This window comes from Triturus cristatus, chromosome 8, assembly GCF_964204655.1.
Source record: "Triturus cristatus chromosome 8, aTriCri1.1, whole genome shotgun sequence".
Classification (NCBI taxonomy): Eukaryota; Metazoa; Chordata; class Amphibia; order Caudata; family Salamandridae; genus Triturus; species Triturus cristatus.
The window spans coordinates 979532380-979551615 of record NC_140591.1 but is presented as its reverse complement, the minus strand read 5'-3'; the positions used below and the strand labels follow the sequence as shown (position 1 = coordinate 979551615).

General features: G+C 42.0%; 1 protein-coding gene across 2 annotated transcripts in view; it reads right to left on the bottom strand.

Annotated features, from left to right (window-relative positions):
- SH3KBP1 (SH3 domain containing kinase binding protein 1) overlaps positions 1 to 19236 on the bottom strand; it is a 1226118-nt gene that overhangs the window by 101429 nt on the left and 1105453 nt on the right. For both annotated transcript variants that reach the window (XM_085622521.1, XM_085622520.1), the window contains one exon: positions 6203 to 6312. In XM_085622521.1, the coding sequence (XP_085478647.1) occupies positions 6203 to 6312 (110 nt within the window). The remainder of the gene's footprint in view (positions 1 to 6202; positions 6313 to 19236) is intronic.

The following is a 19236-nucleotide window of genomic DNA, read 5'->3' as shown; positions in this document are numbered from 1 at the left end:
CATATTGAAAAAGTATAATTGAAAAAGGTTGAAAGCCTATTGAAGGGCTGGAACGCTAAATTTCTCACATGGTGGGGCCGCATTGAGACCTTCAAAATGATGGTCACCCCGATAGTTAATTATCTTATCAGTATATTACCCTTCACTCTATCAGAAGGTGTCCATCAAAAATTGGACAAGCTATTATCAAAATTCATTTGGCAGAATAAACATGATTGGATCTCTCTAAAAAAACTGTTATTACCTGTTCACCTTGGTGGAGTGAATCTGGCTAACTTAAAAAGATATCAATTCACCTTCCTGGCAAGACAAGGCTCCTTGTGGTTTTCGCACCCTCCTGACACACTCCCTCTTGGCTAATAATTGAAAAAGAAATCTTAGGTGTACTTCCTCCTGTCAAATTTTTAACTGGTAATAGAATTCCCACATCATCTGGTAAAATAATTTTTAACACTACTATACGAGCCCTGAGAAGAATAGATAAAATATTTGACACGCCTCTTAAACTTTCAAACATGATATAGATCTGGTATAACTAAAAAATCAAATTCCAGTGGAAAACTATTTTCTGGGACTCATGGGCGTCAAAAGGCATCCACTTTCTAAAGCAACTGGGCACTCCGGAATCACTGATGTCCTTCAGAGTACTCCAACAACAATACAATCTTCTGGATATAGATTTGTATGACTTTCTTAAGCTTAAAGTCAGTCTGTCTAAGATCAGCTGCCCGGACAGAGATCCCTCCAGCATGAAGATAATTCTCTCTCTCAAAAAGTCAGGTCACCATGCTTCCAAACTTTATCACATCCTAAAACTAAAGACATCTATCACGGGAAAAGTGCTAAAAAACTGGGATAACCATGGGTCCATTCCTCCAGACATGTGACAGTTTATCTGGGAGTCCGTTGTATCCCACAAGATCTCTCCCTCCCTCGCCCAAACAAAATACTGGCTTCTTCATAGGACATTCTGGACACCGGCTTGACTCTATAAAATGGCTCTAAGAGAGGATCCAACTTGTTGGAATTGTCATGCAGCTACCAGGGACCTTTGTCATTTATTTTTCCGCTGCAAGGCGGTTGTCCCTTTCTGGGATAAAGTTTTCGACTTTATTCACGCTCTGTGCGGGATACGTCTTGAAAAAGATTTTCTCTCCTTAATTCAGGGTTTCTTAGACCCCCAGATCCATTCAAAGAACGGTAGACTTCTTGTAGACTATTGCTGACCTCAGCCTGTAAATCAATATTGACTAACTGGAAGAACACGTCTGCTACTTCCTTTCATGCATGGCTGACAATATTTCCCTCCAGAACTCTCCATGGAAACCACAGATTAATAACATCTGGGAAACCCTCGACAACTATTTCGCCAGGACAAAACCCCCATGAGACAGCAGGTCAACCCTCCCCAGTAGTACTTGTTCACCTACTGGTACCAAATAGACATTCTAATTTTTATGTGAGCATGTATTAACAATGTTGTTTTGTAGGTACTGTATAGGTGATACTATAAGGTCCTATGATGATGTTACATGTTTCAATACACCTCCTTTACTAGGTGGCTGATTCAATAACACCAGGTTGGAGTTCGACACAAGGGTTTCTCTACCTTCTCTCACTGTCTTTTCATATTAAGTTCTCCCCCCTTTTTTCCCTATTTTGTGTTATGAGGCTGACCTCGGGCTTTTACATATCTTACACCCACATGGAACCCACATATCAAGTCTATTGTATCATGTTGCTTTCTTGCTTATTGCCCATGTAACTGGTGATTTCTATATTTGGATGTTGTTTTTGGAAAACGTCTCAATAAAAATCTTGAATTCAAAAAAAGTTTCGCCATAAATCTTTCTACTTCAAACATTGGAAGGAGAAGAATATTATATATATCCATCAAATAATCTTGCATAATTCTGTTATACCTTTTATTACACTACAAGACTGCCATCATTTACCTTCCAATTGCTTAGCCCAATACTCCCAATTATCACCAGAACTTCAATCATTTCTAATAACCAAAACTTTTCCTCCAATGTTACTCCATTTAGTCCCTTGACTCCCTTATATAATATTCCTCCTGATTCTAACCCGAAAGCTTACCTTATATTTTTATCTACCTCTAATTCTGAAAGACTAAAATCATCAGTCGAATTAGCCTTAGAACTAGATCTCTCGATGTTCCTTTCAATTAAAAAAATGGGACAAACTATGGCACAAAATTTTTATTACCTCTAGAGCTGCTAATATTACTCACTCATTATTTTTCTTATATAGTAGAGCAGTTCGGACACCCATATTTATACACAAAATCAATCCGTCTTCATCTCCTCTTTGTTGGTCATGTCTTTCCTTTACTGGCACATTACTTCATTTGTTATGCTATTGCCCTAATGCTCTCAAGTTCTGGAAATCCATATGGAATAAATGTTCTAAAATATTTCTTTTTTGTATTTGTTATCAATTCATAATGTTTTTCTGTTATCCATGTCGGCTGATTTTCATGACACCTCGTTGAAGATAAAATTATTTGATCTCTTTATTGCTCTAGCATTTAATCTAAGATATTTATGTTATCATAGAGGAATTTTATTTGTAATGAACATAGAATTTCTACTGTCTCATTTTCATCACTGTCTCAAATAATCAAATCTGATTTACTATGGTTACCTTTTACTACTTTACTATCTGCACACTCATCTCTACACTAATAACTTTTTGACTATCCCCTTTCCCTTTCTCTCATCCCTTCTATTCCTTTCTCTCCTCTTCTCTTTTTCTTCACTTCTACTTCTTTCTTTCTTTTCTGTATTTTTAAAATTATATAAATATTTATATACTAATAGGTACCTTAATCTTTTCTCCTTTAATCCTTTACATAAGGTTGTACCTTATCCGTTGTATTTTTTAACATGTTATTTCTATTGCTTGTGTAATATGTACTCTTGGTACTTTTTATTTTACTCAATAACTATTATTCAAATCAAAAAAAGTTAGAAGACAAGATTCAACTGGCAAAAAACTATGTCTCCAAGAATCATTCTTCTCAGCTCAGCAATGGAAGCAATCTAATGCCCTGCTGAAGCTGTACAGGAAGGTTGATGTTCCTATCCAAGGTTACAAAAAGGTGAGAAGAGTAGCATGCATGGCAAGCCTAGACTGGGCCTGTGAGGTTCGTTAAGCTATTGATACTTCAACTGAAGAAGATGGGCTATCCTGCAGAAGAAAGGCTGAAGAGAAAAATATCTGGCACAATCCCTGAATACTAGGCATTGGTCTTATTACTCTGCACTCCCTTATTTATTGAATGATTATTAGCTGGCACTTTCTCTAATTCTGATATGAATGTTAACACCTTAAGTGTGTTCCAAAAAAATCTCTGTCTGATGTTTGTTGCTAAGTAAGATCAAGATTAATAGAGTGTTCCTGCATGCTGTTGCCCTGTGCACAGCCGCACTTTGGGGGAAATATTGTTTAGGAGTTTCAAGTATATTTTCTCATTGCTTCTCTTGATGACATCACATCAATTTTGGATTGTCTGAATTCATTTACATTGTTTATAGTTCTGAGAAAATCTGCATATTACCATAATAGCTGACACCATGTTGCTTAGCAATTGCCATCTTGTATTCTCCATGTTAAACATAATTCAGAAGTACTGTCATCAAGAAATAAATTCTTCTTTTGGTCTCTCCTAGCGTTGCAGCGCGCATGCGCTGCTCGATCTGCGAGGCATATTGTACTATGATATGTTTTAGAAGTCGAGTGGAAGCCCTGCCCATCTTTTTCATTGGCTGGCGTCATCGTCAAACGCTGGCTTCCGATTGAAAATGAGGCTTCTTAGTCCCTCCTTGTTACCGCCCTGTCTCCTTTTGCCACCCCCCATCAGGAGTGGACCGTTTACTTGTGGTGTTACACAGTCTGCTTATGTAGTCGATGAGCACTATTTTCTTCCAGGGGCACAATGCTCAGCAGCGGTGCCCAATTCAGGGACACCACACTCCCTTTATTTGTTTGCCTCGGGCCCTCTCCCAGCAGATGCTGGCCTGCGCTGTGCACCTCTCGCGGTTTAAAAAGGTTAAGGGAAGGGGGTGAGACACAGTGCGGTCTCCAAATAATGGCATTATGTCACCGGGCAGGGCAGAGTTTAAGGCTATGATGTGAAAAGCACACAAAATATTCTTAATTAGTTTAATTGCCTGGGGCAGGCAGGCCCCTGCGCCGGAGTTAGAGGAGGCTTGGTGACTGTGGGCAGTCTCCGGTACAGTGACTCACAGGCAGGAAAGAGCCCGCAGCCATGGTTTTAAGAGCAGTCTGGAGCACGGGTCATAGAGACAGGACGGGAGTCAGAGAGCAGCGCCGGTCCGCACAGAGCACCACACAGCCTGTGTCTGTTCTGTGTTGGAATCCCTTGATGGAGGGGAGTGGTATGCTTTAATGATGCAAGTCAGAAAACTGGCACCTGCTGTTTCACGTTGAGGTGGTTCTCTCACAAAAGGGTCATTGCAGGCAACTGGGGGTGGATCAAAGTTTAGCCTCTGCAGGTCGCCTGTGGGGGCTTCATCATGCCACAGGTTAGTTTTGAAGTAAACTTTCCTCATGCAAGTGGTGTTATCCCAGGTCATGTCTCTTTTGTTCATTCTGGCGAATCCGTCATTTATCATCACGTGTTTGTGGTGGGCATAAGGGAGAGTCTCTAAAAATGCTTTTCAAAGGGGAATCGTATCTAGCATGAATTATATTGTGAACCTCTTGAAAAGGGATGTGCAGCTAGTTATAGGGGTGCCTTCTATTGCCTTGTGAGACGAACCCCCTCCCACCAGGATGGTATTTTTGGGTGGTCCCGGGGTTTTCTTTTGTACGAGAGGGGTGGGTGCGGGAATCCTTTAATGTGTGAGTTTTGGCTCTTGCACCATGTTGTGAGCACAATTACAGCAGAGGGAGCATTTGGTGACAGGGTGGGACTCTTCTCCCTGATGGAATTAGCAGGTCTGGGAGGCAGCAGCTGCCCCTGGGGATGCAGAGCCGGTGCTTTACACATGGGTGTAAAAACTGTCCTGGGTGTACCCCCCCCCCCCTTCTAGACTGCAAGCTAGGACTGTTCTTCCCGTCTCAGTCACAGTCCCTCTACAGCTCATCGCTTTACCACTCGTGCAGGCGTGTGGGTAAATCAGCTACCCTGGTCTGTGATGTAATGTCCCTATGTCCAGCAGTCACTGGTGTGTGTAATGTGAATGGTGCTGGCTGTATGCGGGGGTAGAGATTCGGTGTTATTTGATATGTCTCTGTGCTGAAATGCTGCTGGCTGCACGCTGATGGTTATCTTGGCGGGCATGGGAATGCAGGCAGGAGCCCTCATGTTCAGTGAAAATCACCAGGAGCTGCTGATATAATTAGAGTTGGTTTTAGTGACCACATTAGTCTAGACTGCAGTAGTAGCCACCCTACAAATGATCACACGATTGATCATCTCAGTCCATCAGGCACGGTTGCCAAACGTAATGTAAAACAAGCATTTGCAATGCAATGGGTCTTGCATTTAAGCGAGTTTAAGCTATTGGCATTGTAAATGACAATGCCTTTTATTTATGTTTTTAAAACGAAAACAAAAATAAAACGCATTGGTATTTGCAATGTCAATAGCTCAAACTCTCATAAATGCGAGACCTACTGCATTGCAAATGCTTGTTTAGTGAGGGCTTCAACACTTTTTCATAACTATATCCTTTATTGTGTCTCAGATGGCGAAGCTTCAATAGGTTCCTTTTAATAATATGAGGTCTTAAAAAGTGTATTTAAAGGAACTACTTGAACTACTTGTGTTGGGGCCCTGTCAAACTTGTTACAAGTTCAGGTCCATCCACATCACAGGGTGGTGCAATTTGGAACTGAGTTTGAGTCAAGCATGTGAAGGTGGATTTAGACCCTTAGAGGATTGTTGTAAATGTGTAATCAGCTGGCTTAACGTTTTACATTTTTTAAAGACATTTTAAGAGATGTGGTCCTCAGCACTCAGGTGGAGCTGTCTGTGAACAGACGTAACTCCAGAGGCCTGAACGCAAGTCTAACTGAGAACCAAAACCACTAAATTGCAAACATTATTGCTAAGCCGTCTGCAAATCAGATCAAAACATTTAAAAATGCCAATATGTTTTATGTAATGTCATTTATAGGAGTTCATCTGTACAACACAATAGAAACATACCGAGGTCAGGGACTGGGATGGAGGGCGTCTACCACCGGCTTTAGGTCTCGATGCAGTGGGATGATTAAGCTTCTCACCAGCAGATACAACTGAGTCAAACCCTTCCAGATCTGAGGAAAAAGGCATCAGAAAATAGTTTAAGTACCTAGCTCCGTTATAAAGGTTACACTATAAGTTAAAACATGTTGAAACACATACTGAGGATTATAACTTGCTGTCAGAAGGAATATAAAATATCAGCTAATGTATGCAAATAAATATTGTTATAATTGCAGTGGAGCTATTCCTACTCTGACAGTCTCAAGTCCTTCCCAAGCTTTGAATGAGTAGGGCCCCTGGCTCCTCGGCTCACGGCTTCAGCCGGATGAGCCCTCAGTTGTGTGGGAGGCCCAATGACTAAGAGGTAAAATCCATAAATATTGGAATACCAATGGAATATCAGGGCTCCCTTAAGTGACTCTGACGAAATGAAGTCCAGATGCTGACTAAGGACTGGCAAGCAGGGGCATGCACATTAGCCATCTCTTGTCGGTTTGGACTCATTCAATTCAAATAACTTCATAAAATCTACTATACTCCAGAATGGTTGTGGAAGATGAGCAAATCCCAAAACTAAAATAGTCCAAGATTTAGGGATGCCCTGGGCACTTTTTATTACACAGATTTGGGAATGTCTGGAAATTTCCAATTGATAGAGGCGAATCCAGAACTCCGGAGGAGTCAGTATACAGAACAACTGAATAAAGACACTAAGATGTCACTGCTAGGCCTGATGGAGTGCTGGCTTGAGCGTTACCCGTACTTTGGTTGCTAAGGGGTTCCTGATCACTAAAATGGATATTGCCCAATATTGAAGGAAGAACTAGCTCCCATTCACGGTCAGAGTTATGGACTATTTATTGCACAAGGGCAGGAGAGAATGTTTACAAACAGAGAGGCTGCCCCTGAGGAGCCCTAGTGGCAACATTGTCATTTGTTTTGATTCATCCTAGCCAGGTGTGCTTTCTTACTAGTGGATATGTGTCCGGAATATGTATGAGGTGCAACTGTATTTATGATGTATGGATATCCACCTGCGAAGTTTTCTTGTGAATATCAATAAAGAAAATTGAAAAAATGCTGCCCACCTGTTGGCATGGATGAATGGCAAGGTGACTGAATGAGGGCACATGGTTGAGGATCCTCCTGTCCACACATAGGTGAAAGGACAGACCACATTCAGTGCCACAGGTATCTTGCGGTGGGGAGCACCAACGTGGATTTCAGTCAGGAGGGATGTGACTTTAAAAGAGGCTAGGACTTTGCTACTAGGATATCAATCAAATTTGAAGATAAAATGACCGAGAATGTACCATTCCACTTCTCTTCATTGAGTTACCCATATTATTGAAATCTTACAGCACTGAGGAGCTTGAAACCAAAAACATGATGTGCCATTGAAATCTCGAAGAGCAGTCTTGAGTATGCATCCCATGCGCTCAGTCTGTAGAGCTGAGTGGGAAATCTAAAACAGATAAACGAAAGAGCCATAAAACAGTTCAACGAAAGAGCTATTATAGGAAAACACAAAAGGTTTTGTGTCATTCCCATAGCTGTTTGAACTAAATAATAAAAAAAAGTTTCAAAGTGCGGGTGAATTTCTGTATAATATCTGGATTTTCTCCAGTTGTCCGGGGAAAGGCTGCACCTTGACTCACTTTGTAAGAAAACTCTAAAGGAAAGGATTCCTCTTGTTCAGGTGTTACAAGTGAAAAAAGCCAAATCATGACTTTAACACATAATTCCTGAGGAAACCGCTCCCTGGATTACGCGAATGAACAGTCTCGTTGAGACACTTGTAAAAAGCGGATCTAAACACGGCATACAGACTGAATCGAAGCATTTGAGAAAAGTATGAATTAACAAGGATATTTCCTAGGCGACTGGTAGGTCCTTCAACTCTTAAAGGTCCCACAAAAAGTTAAACTAACACAGCTAAACTATCACAGACGAATGTAAACTGTGCTGGTAAATAAAATGCTACAAAAGAGGATACATGTACGTAGTTGAAGTTAGGAAAATAAATATAGCATTGGACATCCCAGTTATTTGTGGACAAAGTCGCTTTAATAAACGGCCTTATGTCTGATAGGGTGGAGGCACCACAGCTGAACAAACTAAACTGGTAAAAGTGTATGTGACATGAAATGACACAGCCTCAAAAGGTATTCTCTGGTAATCTGATCTTGTCACACAGTTATCCTTTCTTAAGAGCTCAATTGCTGACCATCACTCATACGAGAAAACTAGATTCTCTCCTTTGTTTACCTTGCAGAGCATCATTTGGATATGTTCAGTGTGCATGCTAAGACACTGCAGCCCTAGCAATAGTAAGGGTGAGTGTGGTGCTGTAACACCGCTGATGCTACCCACCACGGTTGCTTTTATACCAAACTTACCTCAATCACATAATGCATACAGGTTATAATGTAAACTCTAAAAAGAAATAAAGAATTCTGAAAGAAGTTGAACACACACAGTTACTGAGAAAACGTTTCCTATAATAATAACTAAAAGGTCACTTGAGGAATGAGGAGGAGCAAGGAATCCTGGAAGGGTGATAGACTGCTCGACGTGAAAAGGCGTAACCACTTTCGATAGAAATGAAGCTTGGGTCCTCTATAAACAACTTATCTAGGAAGAAGGTGGTATTCGTTGGACTTACATAAGTCACCTGAAGCTCACTCACATCTAGCTGACGTTTTGGCATCAAGAAAGACTGTCTTTAAGGTCAGCAGTCTCAAGGGACAACTATGTAGTGGCTCAAAAGGGTTGCCCATGAGTAGAGTGAGGATTAGGTTCAAGTTACGCTGAGACATCACAAAGGGTTTCGGAGGAAATAAATGTTGAAAACCTTTCAAAAATCTAATCACAACATGTGATTCGAATATAGAAGGTTGATCCGACTACAGCAACATTGATGAAAGTGCTGATAAGTAGCTAGTAACTGTGCGCAAAGGAAATCCTTGCTGGGCTAGGGACAGATACTTCAGACAACTTTGCCTGTAATGTTATGTAGGGTGCAGTACCAACCCACAAATTATTGACTTGCATACACTGATTTTGTGGAGGGATGCCTCGCCACCACGATGACATCAATGATCTCAGGATGCCGGTTGAAGGAGATCAACTGTCACCACTCAATCTCAAACCATGGAGTTGCAAAGTGTGCAGGTCCAGGAGTAACACCTTGCCCTCCTGCTGCATTAGAAGGCTTTCTCGAAGCGCCATCTTGATCAAAGGAGAGATGCTCATACCCAGGAGCCCCGGATACCACATCCTCTTGGCCCAATCTGAAGCCACTATGATGAGGTGGGCCAAGTTGGTCCTGATCTTCTGAAGAACTTATGGCAGGAGAAGCAGTGTTGGGAAGGCATACAGGATCCTGAGCTCCGCTGTAGATGGAAGGCATCTCCGAGCCAAAGCTGTTTTGGAAACTCCAGCCCTCACATCGTACATTCTTGCTGATGGCAAAAAGATCGAGCCCGGGCTCTGTCCATCGTTGGAAGACAGCTTGCGCTACCTCTGAGCGCAGCTGCCATCCGTGATCTGCAAGGCACTGTGGCTGAGTTCATCCTCCCTGGCATTTAAAGATCCCATTAGGTGGTTCACCTTCAGAAAAATCCCTTGGTGGTTCGGCCACTTCTTAGAGGGGTAGAGATTCCTAACTTATGGCCAAGGACCCTACACTGCCCTACTTGTTGCAGTACCACATGACGGCAGTGTTGTCCATGAGCACCTACACCAACTTTCCTTTGATGGTGGATAGGAAGATCTTTAATGCTACGTGAATCACCCTCAACACCAATAGACTAATATGGATTTGAGTCTCTGCTGGAGACCAGGGCCTCTTATTATCACCTTTCCCAGGTGGCCACCCCAACACTGTTGCGATGCATCCGATCACCATCAGCTCTGGGTGGGATAAGGAGATGGACCTGCCACTGACCCAATCATAGCCCAGTAGACACCACTACGAGTCTTTTGCAGTCTCCTCTAAAATCTTGATACAATTCAACAGATTTCCCTGATGTGAAGCCCATTGGGATACGAGGTTCCATTGCAGAGCAGCATATGCCATCTGGTGTGTTTGGCTAGCAGGATGCAGTAGGTCAACAACCCCAACACCCTCATCCATACTGAGATCCAGGAACGAAGATGAAACAATGGGATCATAGCTTGAATGTCCAGGACTTTCAGCAGAGGGAGTATGACGCAAAGCTATACCATATCCAGAATAGCTCATATGAAAGGGAGCAAGTGCGAAAGAGTTAGGTGTTACTTCGGCATTTTGAAAGTAAGCCCCAATGATTTTAGGAGGTTCACTGTCTTCTGGAGGTGGTTTCGACTACCTGGGGTGAGCCTACCTTTTACAGCTAGTCCCTGAGCTAGGGGAAGACTGGTACTCTGGACCTAGAGTGCTGCGACCGACCCCATCAGTTTTGTCAACACACAATCGGCACCAGTGAGGCCAAACGGGAGTCCTGCAAATTTAAAATGCTTCTTGCTTACTGAGAACCACAGGAAGCACCTGTGTGCCTGCAGGATGGGGATGTGAAAATAATCATCCTGCAGGTCCAATGCCTCGATCCAGTCTCCAGGGTAGGCAACCCTGGGCTAACATGAGTATCTTGACTTTGTTCTTCCGCAGGAAGGCGCTGAGATTGCGAAGATCTAAAATAGGACAAAGGCCTCAGCATTTGTTAGGCACAAGGAAGTAGAAGAAGTAACACCCAGGATCTACTTCTGAGGCCAAACTCCTCTCTTGTGGCCTTTTTGGCCAAAAAGGCCTTCAAGCATTACCTCAAGACGAAAAGATGGTCCTCAGTCAGACACCCTGCAGGTGGTGGAAGGTGCAGGGGAGTCAAAAGAATTGAAGAGCAGAGCCTCAATCAAATATTTGAAAGACCAATTTATTTGTCGAGATGGCCTGCCACTCTTGGAGGAAATATTAGATTCTGCTTACGACAGAGTGGCTGTGTGTCGGCAAGGAAACACTAAAGTGATTTTGTGGCTGCAGCTGCCGGAAGGGCAAGGAACTTAGCCACACGTAGTCTCTACTGTCCTTCTTGTCTCTGTGAACCGCGACCTCTGCCACAAAAGGGCTGAAAGCCTGCTGATTGGTGGAGGAGTCTGTCACTGATGGAATGGAAAACCCATACTGTAGCCACGGAGAGGGGGAATTGCTGATAGAATGGCTTTAAGACAGTAAAAAGGCCAAAGGAAAGTGTTGTGTCTCTGCTATCCTTGAAATGTTCGAAGGCCATATCTGCTTTTTAATCAAAAAGGCAAGAGCAGTGAAATGGCAGGTCCATTAATAATGTCTGGACATACCTAAAGCAGTCCATAGACCTCATCCAGGACTCACGCCAAAGAGCCACACTGGTATCCATGACATGTCACACACAATCAGTTGTGTCCAGTCCAGATGTGATTAAAATGTTGCTACATTGCGGACATCCATAATTGCCCGGGCACGAAAGACCTGAAGGTTCTCCGGAACAGCTGGGAAAACTTGAGCCACTGTGCTTCAAAAGGCATTGGATTAAAGACAAAAGAGGCAGCTATCGATAGCCTACCTCAGAGCAAGGCTTATGGAAGAGAAAATCTGTTTTCCAAATACCTCAATTCATTTTGACTCACTGTCAGGGTGTGATAGGAAAGGCATTAGGGTGACTTTACTAGTTGAAGCCTGTATACCACCAAACTGTCTAGCATTGAGTGTTGTGTTAGAACGGTATGGTCGCTAGGATCTGTGCAATGGTGACAGGCAACTTGTCTAATAGTGGGTGGCCTTAGAGAAGGTTTAGCCCAGGTACCTAAAAGTGTCTGTAAGAGCATAATTGAAAGGAAATAGTGGCTCTGTGGGAGCATGACCAGGTTTCAGGACTTCTGTCAGAACATTTGTTTTAACTTCCACTGTTGGCAGCCGTAAATCGAATATTTCAGCTGCACTTCACATCACAACAGCAAATGAGGCACTTTCCTCTGTGGCAGTTTCCGGTGCCTGGGGGGTGACAGGGCTAGTATCAGGTGAAGCCAAGCTCACTGGCATCCTGAAGCTTCTTGTATCAGTTTTCTTTGTCATACTGGGAAACACAATCTTCCCTGTCGTCATAGTTGTCATTATCTGAATCTGTGAAAAAAGGATTGTGCAAGGCCTGGGGCCTACCATGTGATAAGAGTAAAGTATCAGAGTCAGAAGGACTGCAAAGCGACTAAACACAGAAATTAACTGTGGCTGATGTTGATGTGGATGCAGCTCAGAGTTGAATAGCACTGGACGCCGACGTTGATGCTTGTGGAACTGGCACGAGAGATGGTGCCGGCACTATGGCCAGTGCTAAACCCAATATGGTCTCAAGGGGCACTGATGGTGCTGAAGGCAGACCCACTGGTGGAAGCCCTACTGAAATCCCCTGTGGATCCTTGGGGGCCAAAGGCTCAGCTGAGGGAGCTGTTAAAGTGCCAGAAATGCACAGCATGTCCTCTCTGAAGGCCTCCACTTGCAACAACAACACAGATGGACCTGGAAACTCAGAGTGCTTCGAGACCAAACTCAGAATTGGCTCCAAGGGAGTTCAGAAGCAGTAAGCACATTGATGCCCTTGTGCCCTTTTTGGAGTTCAGGACAGGTAAGAAGGGTCTGTTTCCTAATTATACTTCTTTTTTTAAAAAGTTTAGCTTACCCAAAGGCTTTGGCCACAGCAACAAACTGCAGTGGAAATGGGACCTTCCTTTTGACTTTGACCAGTCACAGTCTGGAATCTGGTGACAGAGTTTATCCTCATGGTCTTGTACGGCCTTCTGATTTATCCGGGAGCAGTTGGTGCAGGTTTGTTAGATCATATTTGAACTTTACATCAGTCATATTTTGCATCACGGCCCACTGCAACCAATGAAGGTGTACAGCACATGCATTGGGTTTACTAGCTTTAGTAGCAACCTCAATCATGGGTATGGAACTACAACTATTACCTTTCCCTGTGCCAAAGGACTCTCCTTCAAAATGCCCATCTGTACCGCTGTGAGAATTTTCTGAGTTGGAGCAAAACAATCCTCCACAGTAGAATATAAGTATTAGCTATGAGGGTCATCTGTCCCTCATTGTAAACTATATACGTTCAGCTTGAAGTGCTAGGAACAACCATGATTACTAGTTTTGTATTGTTGTCCCAAGTTTGTAAGTGTTTTATCTCTAGCATGTTTGCTTGCAGTCCACGTAAGAGCGCTAAGTGTTTCTGTTGGGACAGAATGTCCCCTGCAAATTATATAGATTTTCCCTGCGTGCCCGAATTGCATAAATGTGATCCTGTTTTTTACATTTTTGGCCATGTCTCACACACTAATACTGTGTGCGTCTACTGACCTATGGTAGGTTCTGGACTTAGACCTGAACTGGGAGAGGTGCATCAAGAGCACCCTCATAGTAACTTGGGACTACAGTCACCGTCATATTTCATACGTGCAGCGCGATGGTGGCCGCATACACTGTTAATGAATTATAGCGACAGGCATTTTACCTGCAAGACATGAATGAATGCCTACTGGCCCATTCATCTAAAAAGGCCTCCTCCATCCCTTATCCACTCCCTCCTAGGAGACACTCCCCAAGGAACAGTTTAAGGCCTTTTACATTTCTTACTGTACATCACCTTGATGGATATGACATTATGTCCTCTTATTGCTACTTCTACGGCGACAACAGTCAAATATTATTTTCTTCACTCTTGTTCATAACCCTGTTTCACACTCAACTTTCCAACTGTCTCAATGATATTATACACTGGATAGTTTTATAATGCATTATGCTAAATCCATAAAAAATTGAAATTTGTACTGTCTGATCTCTTCTCACACATCTTCACAACCACTAATCTCTTTACCCAAAAAAGTCCTTACTTTTTCCTCTTCAACCAGAAAGCTTTCAGCGCTGTTTGACACAGAAAATGCCCTATATTCCATCTTCACCAAATCTACCATCACTATATACCTGCCAATTTCAGAAAATTACACTATTTAGTGCTTGTATATGCTGCTAAATCCTTTATAGAGACACATTTCATGAACAAACGTGTTATACTCTCCTTCATCACAAACCTTTAGCCCTTTGCAGTGGACAGACCACCTGGCTTTCCACCAGCAGCAGAGCTTAGTTCAAACTTCTCATGCTGTTTTTTTACAGTTGAAACACTGACATGCCATAATAGTTTGTTAAACTTCTCTCATCACTCATTTTTTTGATGTCACCACTCTTTCTCTTCACTATTTCTACACAACACACACACTATCGTACGAGCCCTCATTTCACCACCGTATTGCATTTCATTGGAATGTCCTCCAGCTTGATATCAGGGTAAACTCAGCCAGCCACCCAACTTTTCGATCAAAAGTCACCTCCTTTTACCCAAACTGAGCCAACTGATTCTATGCTGTCTCTAATGCACTACACTATCAACAATAGTGAGTAGTCTTTCCTCTTGCAGACATCCTGCCAGTGGTCAGGCTCACTCGGGGAGAGGAGTTGGCCTAACGGCTAGGGCGCTCGACCTCGGACCTCGGGAACTGGGTTCGAGTCTCGGTAACGACGCTGAACATCCTGTGATTCTGGGCAAATCACTTAATCTCCCCATGCCTAACAAAAAATGAATGTATGTCCTCATGTAACATAACTGGTGCTATGTAAAGCGCTCTAATACCTGATTGGATTCGGGTCAAGTTTGCGCTATATAAAAACTCTAAAAATAAAATAAAAAAAAACTCTGGAAAAAAACCGCAACATAATGTAACATCCTCCATCACCACCCTTCAAACATCTGCGTTAATATCACGGCATTCCCCAGCGTTGATCTCATAGCGTGAGAAGAAACGTACTCAAAATATTTTCTAAATGTTTAATGCCATTGACTATTTATAGTTCTAGATGACTTTACCACATGAGGAAACGTCACCAGGGTTTGACCATCAATATCTTGTTCTGTCTGTCCTAGTAATACTTCTAAAATTGCATTTCATCAACTTAACGTTGATCAGAGCTAGCATGGTCTCAAGCATAAGTGGAAAACCAGAAAAAAAGCAAAATCGTTTGTTGAAAAAACATGAAGTAAAGATGTAATACCTGATAAACTATGGCATCTACCTTTCACTGTTGCTGGTCAAGCCCAGTTGATTTAAACTTTGCAAAATTTGCATTTTTTTTTATATTTTCAGACAAGTGGTTATGATTAAAGTTATATAAATGGTATATGATTTTTTAAATATGTGTGTTGTACAAAAAAGAAGTATGAAATGAGTAATTTTTTAAGAAGCAGTTAATTGAGATATATTTTTGCAGACGGCTGAAGTAACATTAAAACATTTTGACGTTAAAAATGGAAAACATTTTAGCAGAATACTGAGTTCTACATGATTGAAGCACAGACTGTTTCATCATACCACAAACTGATCACAAGTAATCGAACACAACATGCTGTACACTATATAAAATGTGTAGAATAAACATGTTTTATGTAAAAAGAAATGCATGTACACGGATATTTTCTCAAACCATCCACACTGATGTATATATCCATTTTAAGTATCCTGTTTTTTTTAAATTTAATTAAGTGCATGTCTAAAAAAATCTTGAAATTAGCTCTGTTAACAGTCTTGCAATCTCTTACGAAGGAGAGCCTTTGACTTTGCATCAGCAGAGTTTCATGAAGGGGTGTTAAACTTTTCCTGTGATTTCAAATCAAGCAGTGACAGCAGAGTCCAGGGGTGCAGAGGAAAATATTTAATACAACGTATTGTCCCCTAAACAATTACTAATACCACTCCTCTTTAATACCTCTAGCCTTGTTTCAAATGTTATGTCACTAAACAGAGTGATGACAGCCAAACACATGACGTGTCAGCTGTATATGCGTCAATCTCTTTTACAGGCCTAATACAGCAACTAATGGGCCAATTAACTAAGGCATGTCAAGGAGTACTCCTGTAGTACTCGCTTATGTACTCTTATATACCTCTGTGAATTGGCCCCAAAATATATGAGAATAGTCATATACAATTAGTACAAACTAAAAGAACTGCGCTATCTTTGCACTTTTACAAAAAGGGAGTTGGATGTTTTGGTGTCCATTCACAAAGGAACGTAAGGGTACGTAAAAGAGTACTTCTGTAGTAAGACTTCCTGGACTCGTAAATATTCTTGCGAATCAGCCCCACAATGCCTAGTGCTCAGAATCAACATCATAGATGCTGGCACAGGAATTCTACAGTCTTTACTATGTGCTTTAATTAGAACTGGCTTCTGAAGTAGTTTCACAGTTGTGTTTGCTTCATTGGGAGCTGCAGTGTATTTGTTTCTTTGTGAGGGATTGTGTGTTCACGTGCATGAACACACAGTGTGTACATCATAGTAGATGACAGGCTACCTACCATCTGTGCTGTTCACTTTGGAATGCTCCATCAGTCTGACTTAAGTGAGGGAGTGACAGCTGGGGGTTGGCAGGAGAAACGACAGGTCACGCATTGCCGATTGCCCTGTAAGGACACCTATGGAGACCCTTTAACATCAACCATTGTCTTCCTCATGCTACTCGCGGTGAGCAGGCCCGCAGCTTCTTGGCCCAAGCTAGTGCAGCCAACCACCTCTGGCAGTGAAATATCAGACCATGAATTAAATTCTGCATTTACATAATAGCATTTGACTTGTAAGGCCCCATTCTGGTGACCAAGAGGCGTACATTTGCTGACCAACTACAGTACAGAAGGACGGATACAAGAAGGGCAAAGTGTTAAGAAGAGACTCTGTCAGATGGCGATACAGTGGGACAAGCTACATTCTTACATGTATCCTGCATGTCGTAAAGGTCATCGATTTATGGTACAGTGTTCTTCAGGCAGACACGGATCCACTTAAATAGCTACCAGTTTGTATTAATGTTTACTAGGGAGTTAATAACAGCTTCCTTGACCAGAAGCAGCTATATTTTATATATGTAGGCCTCAGAGGGAACCTTGTCTTACTTAAACACTGGTTTCGCTAGTACATTTGCCTAAATGAAATGTTCAAATGCTCATGACTTGCTTCAAGCACCTGATAGGTGAGTCCCGGCATTTGTTAGAAACCGCAAAAAGATGGTAAACTGTAAACTAATGCTGTTATTAATAACCAAAAAGTTGAACCTAATTCTTGGTTTTATCTTATATAGGCACGAGTAATCGAATTAAATCAAACTAGAAATGGTACACTCCTTAATTCCCATAAAACCCAGACTCGCAACAAGGGCACAGCTGAGTAAATGGGTCCAGATTGCCCTTTATTATGTTAAGGATCCTTAGCCAGTATATAGTTAACTTTATTTATGTATGTTTATATACAGACTTTGTACATAGTTGAAGTCTGAAACAAAAAGAAAAAGGGTATTTGAGAACTAATGGATTGTGTGGACTGTAATTCTTTGTAATGATAAATGTGGTATGATTTTACAGGTGCCCTTGTATTTAAGGACCTACTAACCTTCAGGAGGCTACTCAAGACCTGGCTATTCGAGCAGTAGCAGCACCCCTTCCCCCCAGCGCCTTGAGACCCTCACGGGTGAGTAGCGCGCTTTACAAATTTCTTGATTGATTGTATTCTCCATGGCCCCAATGACTACATTAGCACCTTAATTTAGTCAAACACAGGAACATTTATTTGCCTGTTTTTATTACACCCTGCAAATACCTACTACATCTCACGAAGAAAATCCAAGGTAATGGGTAAGTCAACTTTTACAGAATACAATATTAGGCTGAAATGTAATCGTGCCACAATACTATATCTATCCACTATTAGCTACCACAGGATGCTACAGGTGTGTCATTTCACATGCAGGTTATTTAGATAAACAAAGTAATGCAAGAAGAGGAAAGAGGTGGAAACAGCCTTACCCTCGTCAAGTGAAGAAGAGTAGTTACCCATGGTAAAGAGATGCAAGTGGGAAAAGCTTGATGGAATATGTATGAAAAGGAAAAGAAAGGCATCACTAATAATGAAAACAAAATCAGGAAGCAATAAGACATGAGGAGAAGAAAAAGGAATGGAGCAGATGTGAAAAATGCTTGACAATCAGAAGTGGAGCTGGCTTTTTGACACACGTTAACTGGTGAGTGGGTTTCCAGAACATAAGATGCAAATTAGAATTAAAAAGCAATGGTGTGTATATTCAAAGTAGGACCAATGAAATGGTGGGCCTAAAGAAGCATATACAACAGACCCTGTGCAGTTGTTTCCCTCCACTCAAGTCTAGTCTTTGATCTCTTCTATCTTTTTTTTTCCCAATCTGATCACATGACCGGAAACTGGTTTACTTGCTTTAGGGCCATGCGGAGTCCTACATAGTGCAACCCTGCCCTCTTAATGCACTTTTAATCAACTGTAAACAAGAATGATGGCGAAGAGCATTGCAGTTTTTCTGTCTAGGCAATTTTGCAGAACAGATTTGCTGAGACAGTCATGGCTTTTCAACATCTGTCCCTTGAAATGTTCATAGGGGCAAACAAAACACAGCGAGAGGTAAGTGCTGATTAATAGAAGTGCAATTTTTAATTTAATTTTCCTTTGGCGCCCCATTGTCTTTTGTTTAATATGTTGATGAGTGTTGTCAAGTGAGTCAGAGTCCCTGTGCCCCACGGTCTTGTTTTACTTCTATGCTGTGGTATCTCCCGGTTTTTGTTTTCCAAAATTCGCTCAACCTACCCTGTGGGAACAACATCCAAGGCTGAAATCCCTGACAAACTCCTTTGAGCTGAAAGTGCAGGAGGAAAGCTTTCGATTCATGGAAGTCTTAGACATGGGCCCTGCAGTTGGACAGCTACTTGGATGGTTCCATAGGGACCGAACATCAAGAAAGAAAAAACTATGATCCGGGTATTCACCAACATTCTGAATGGCTCCGAATAAGGGTGGTATTTGCCACAGCCATTTAATACTGTCATCCTAGTTGGGGTATTTATAGGGTACAGTA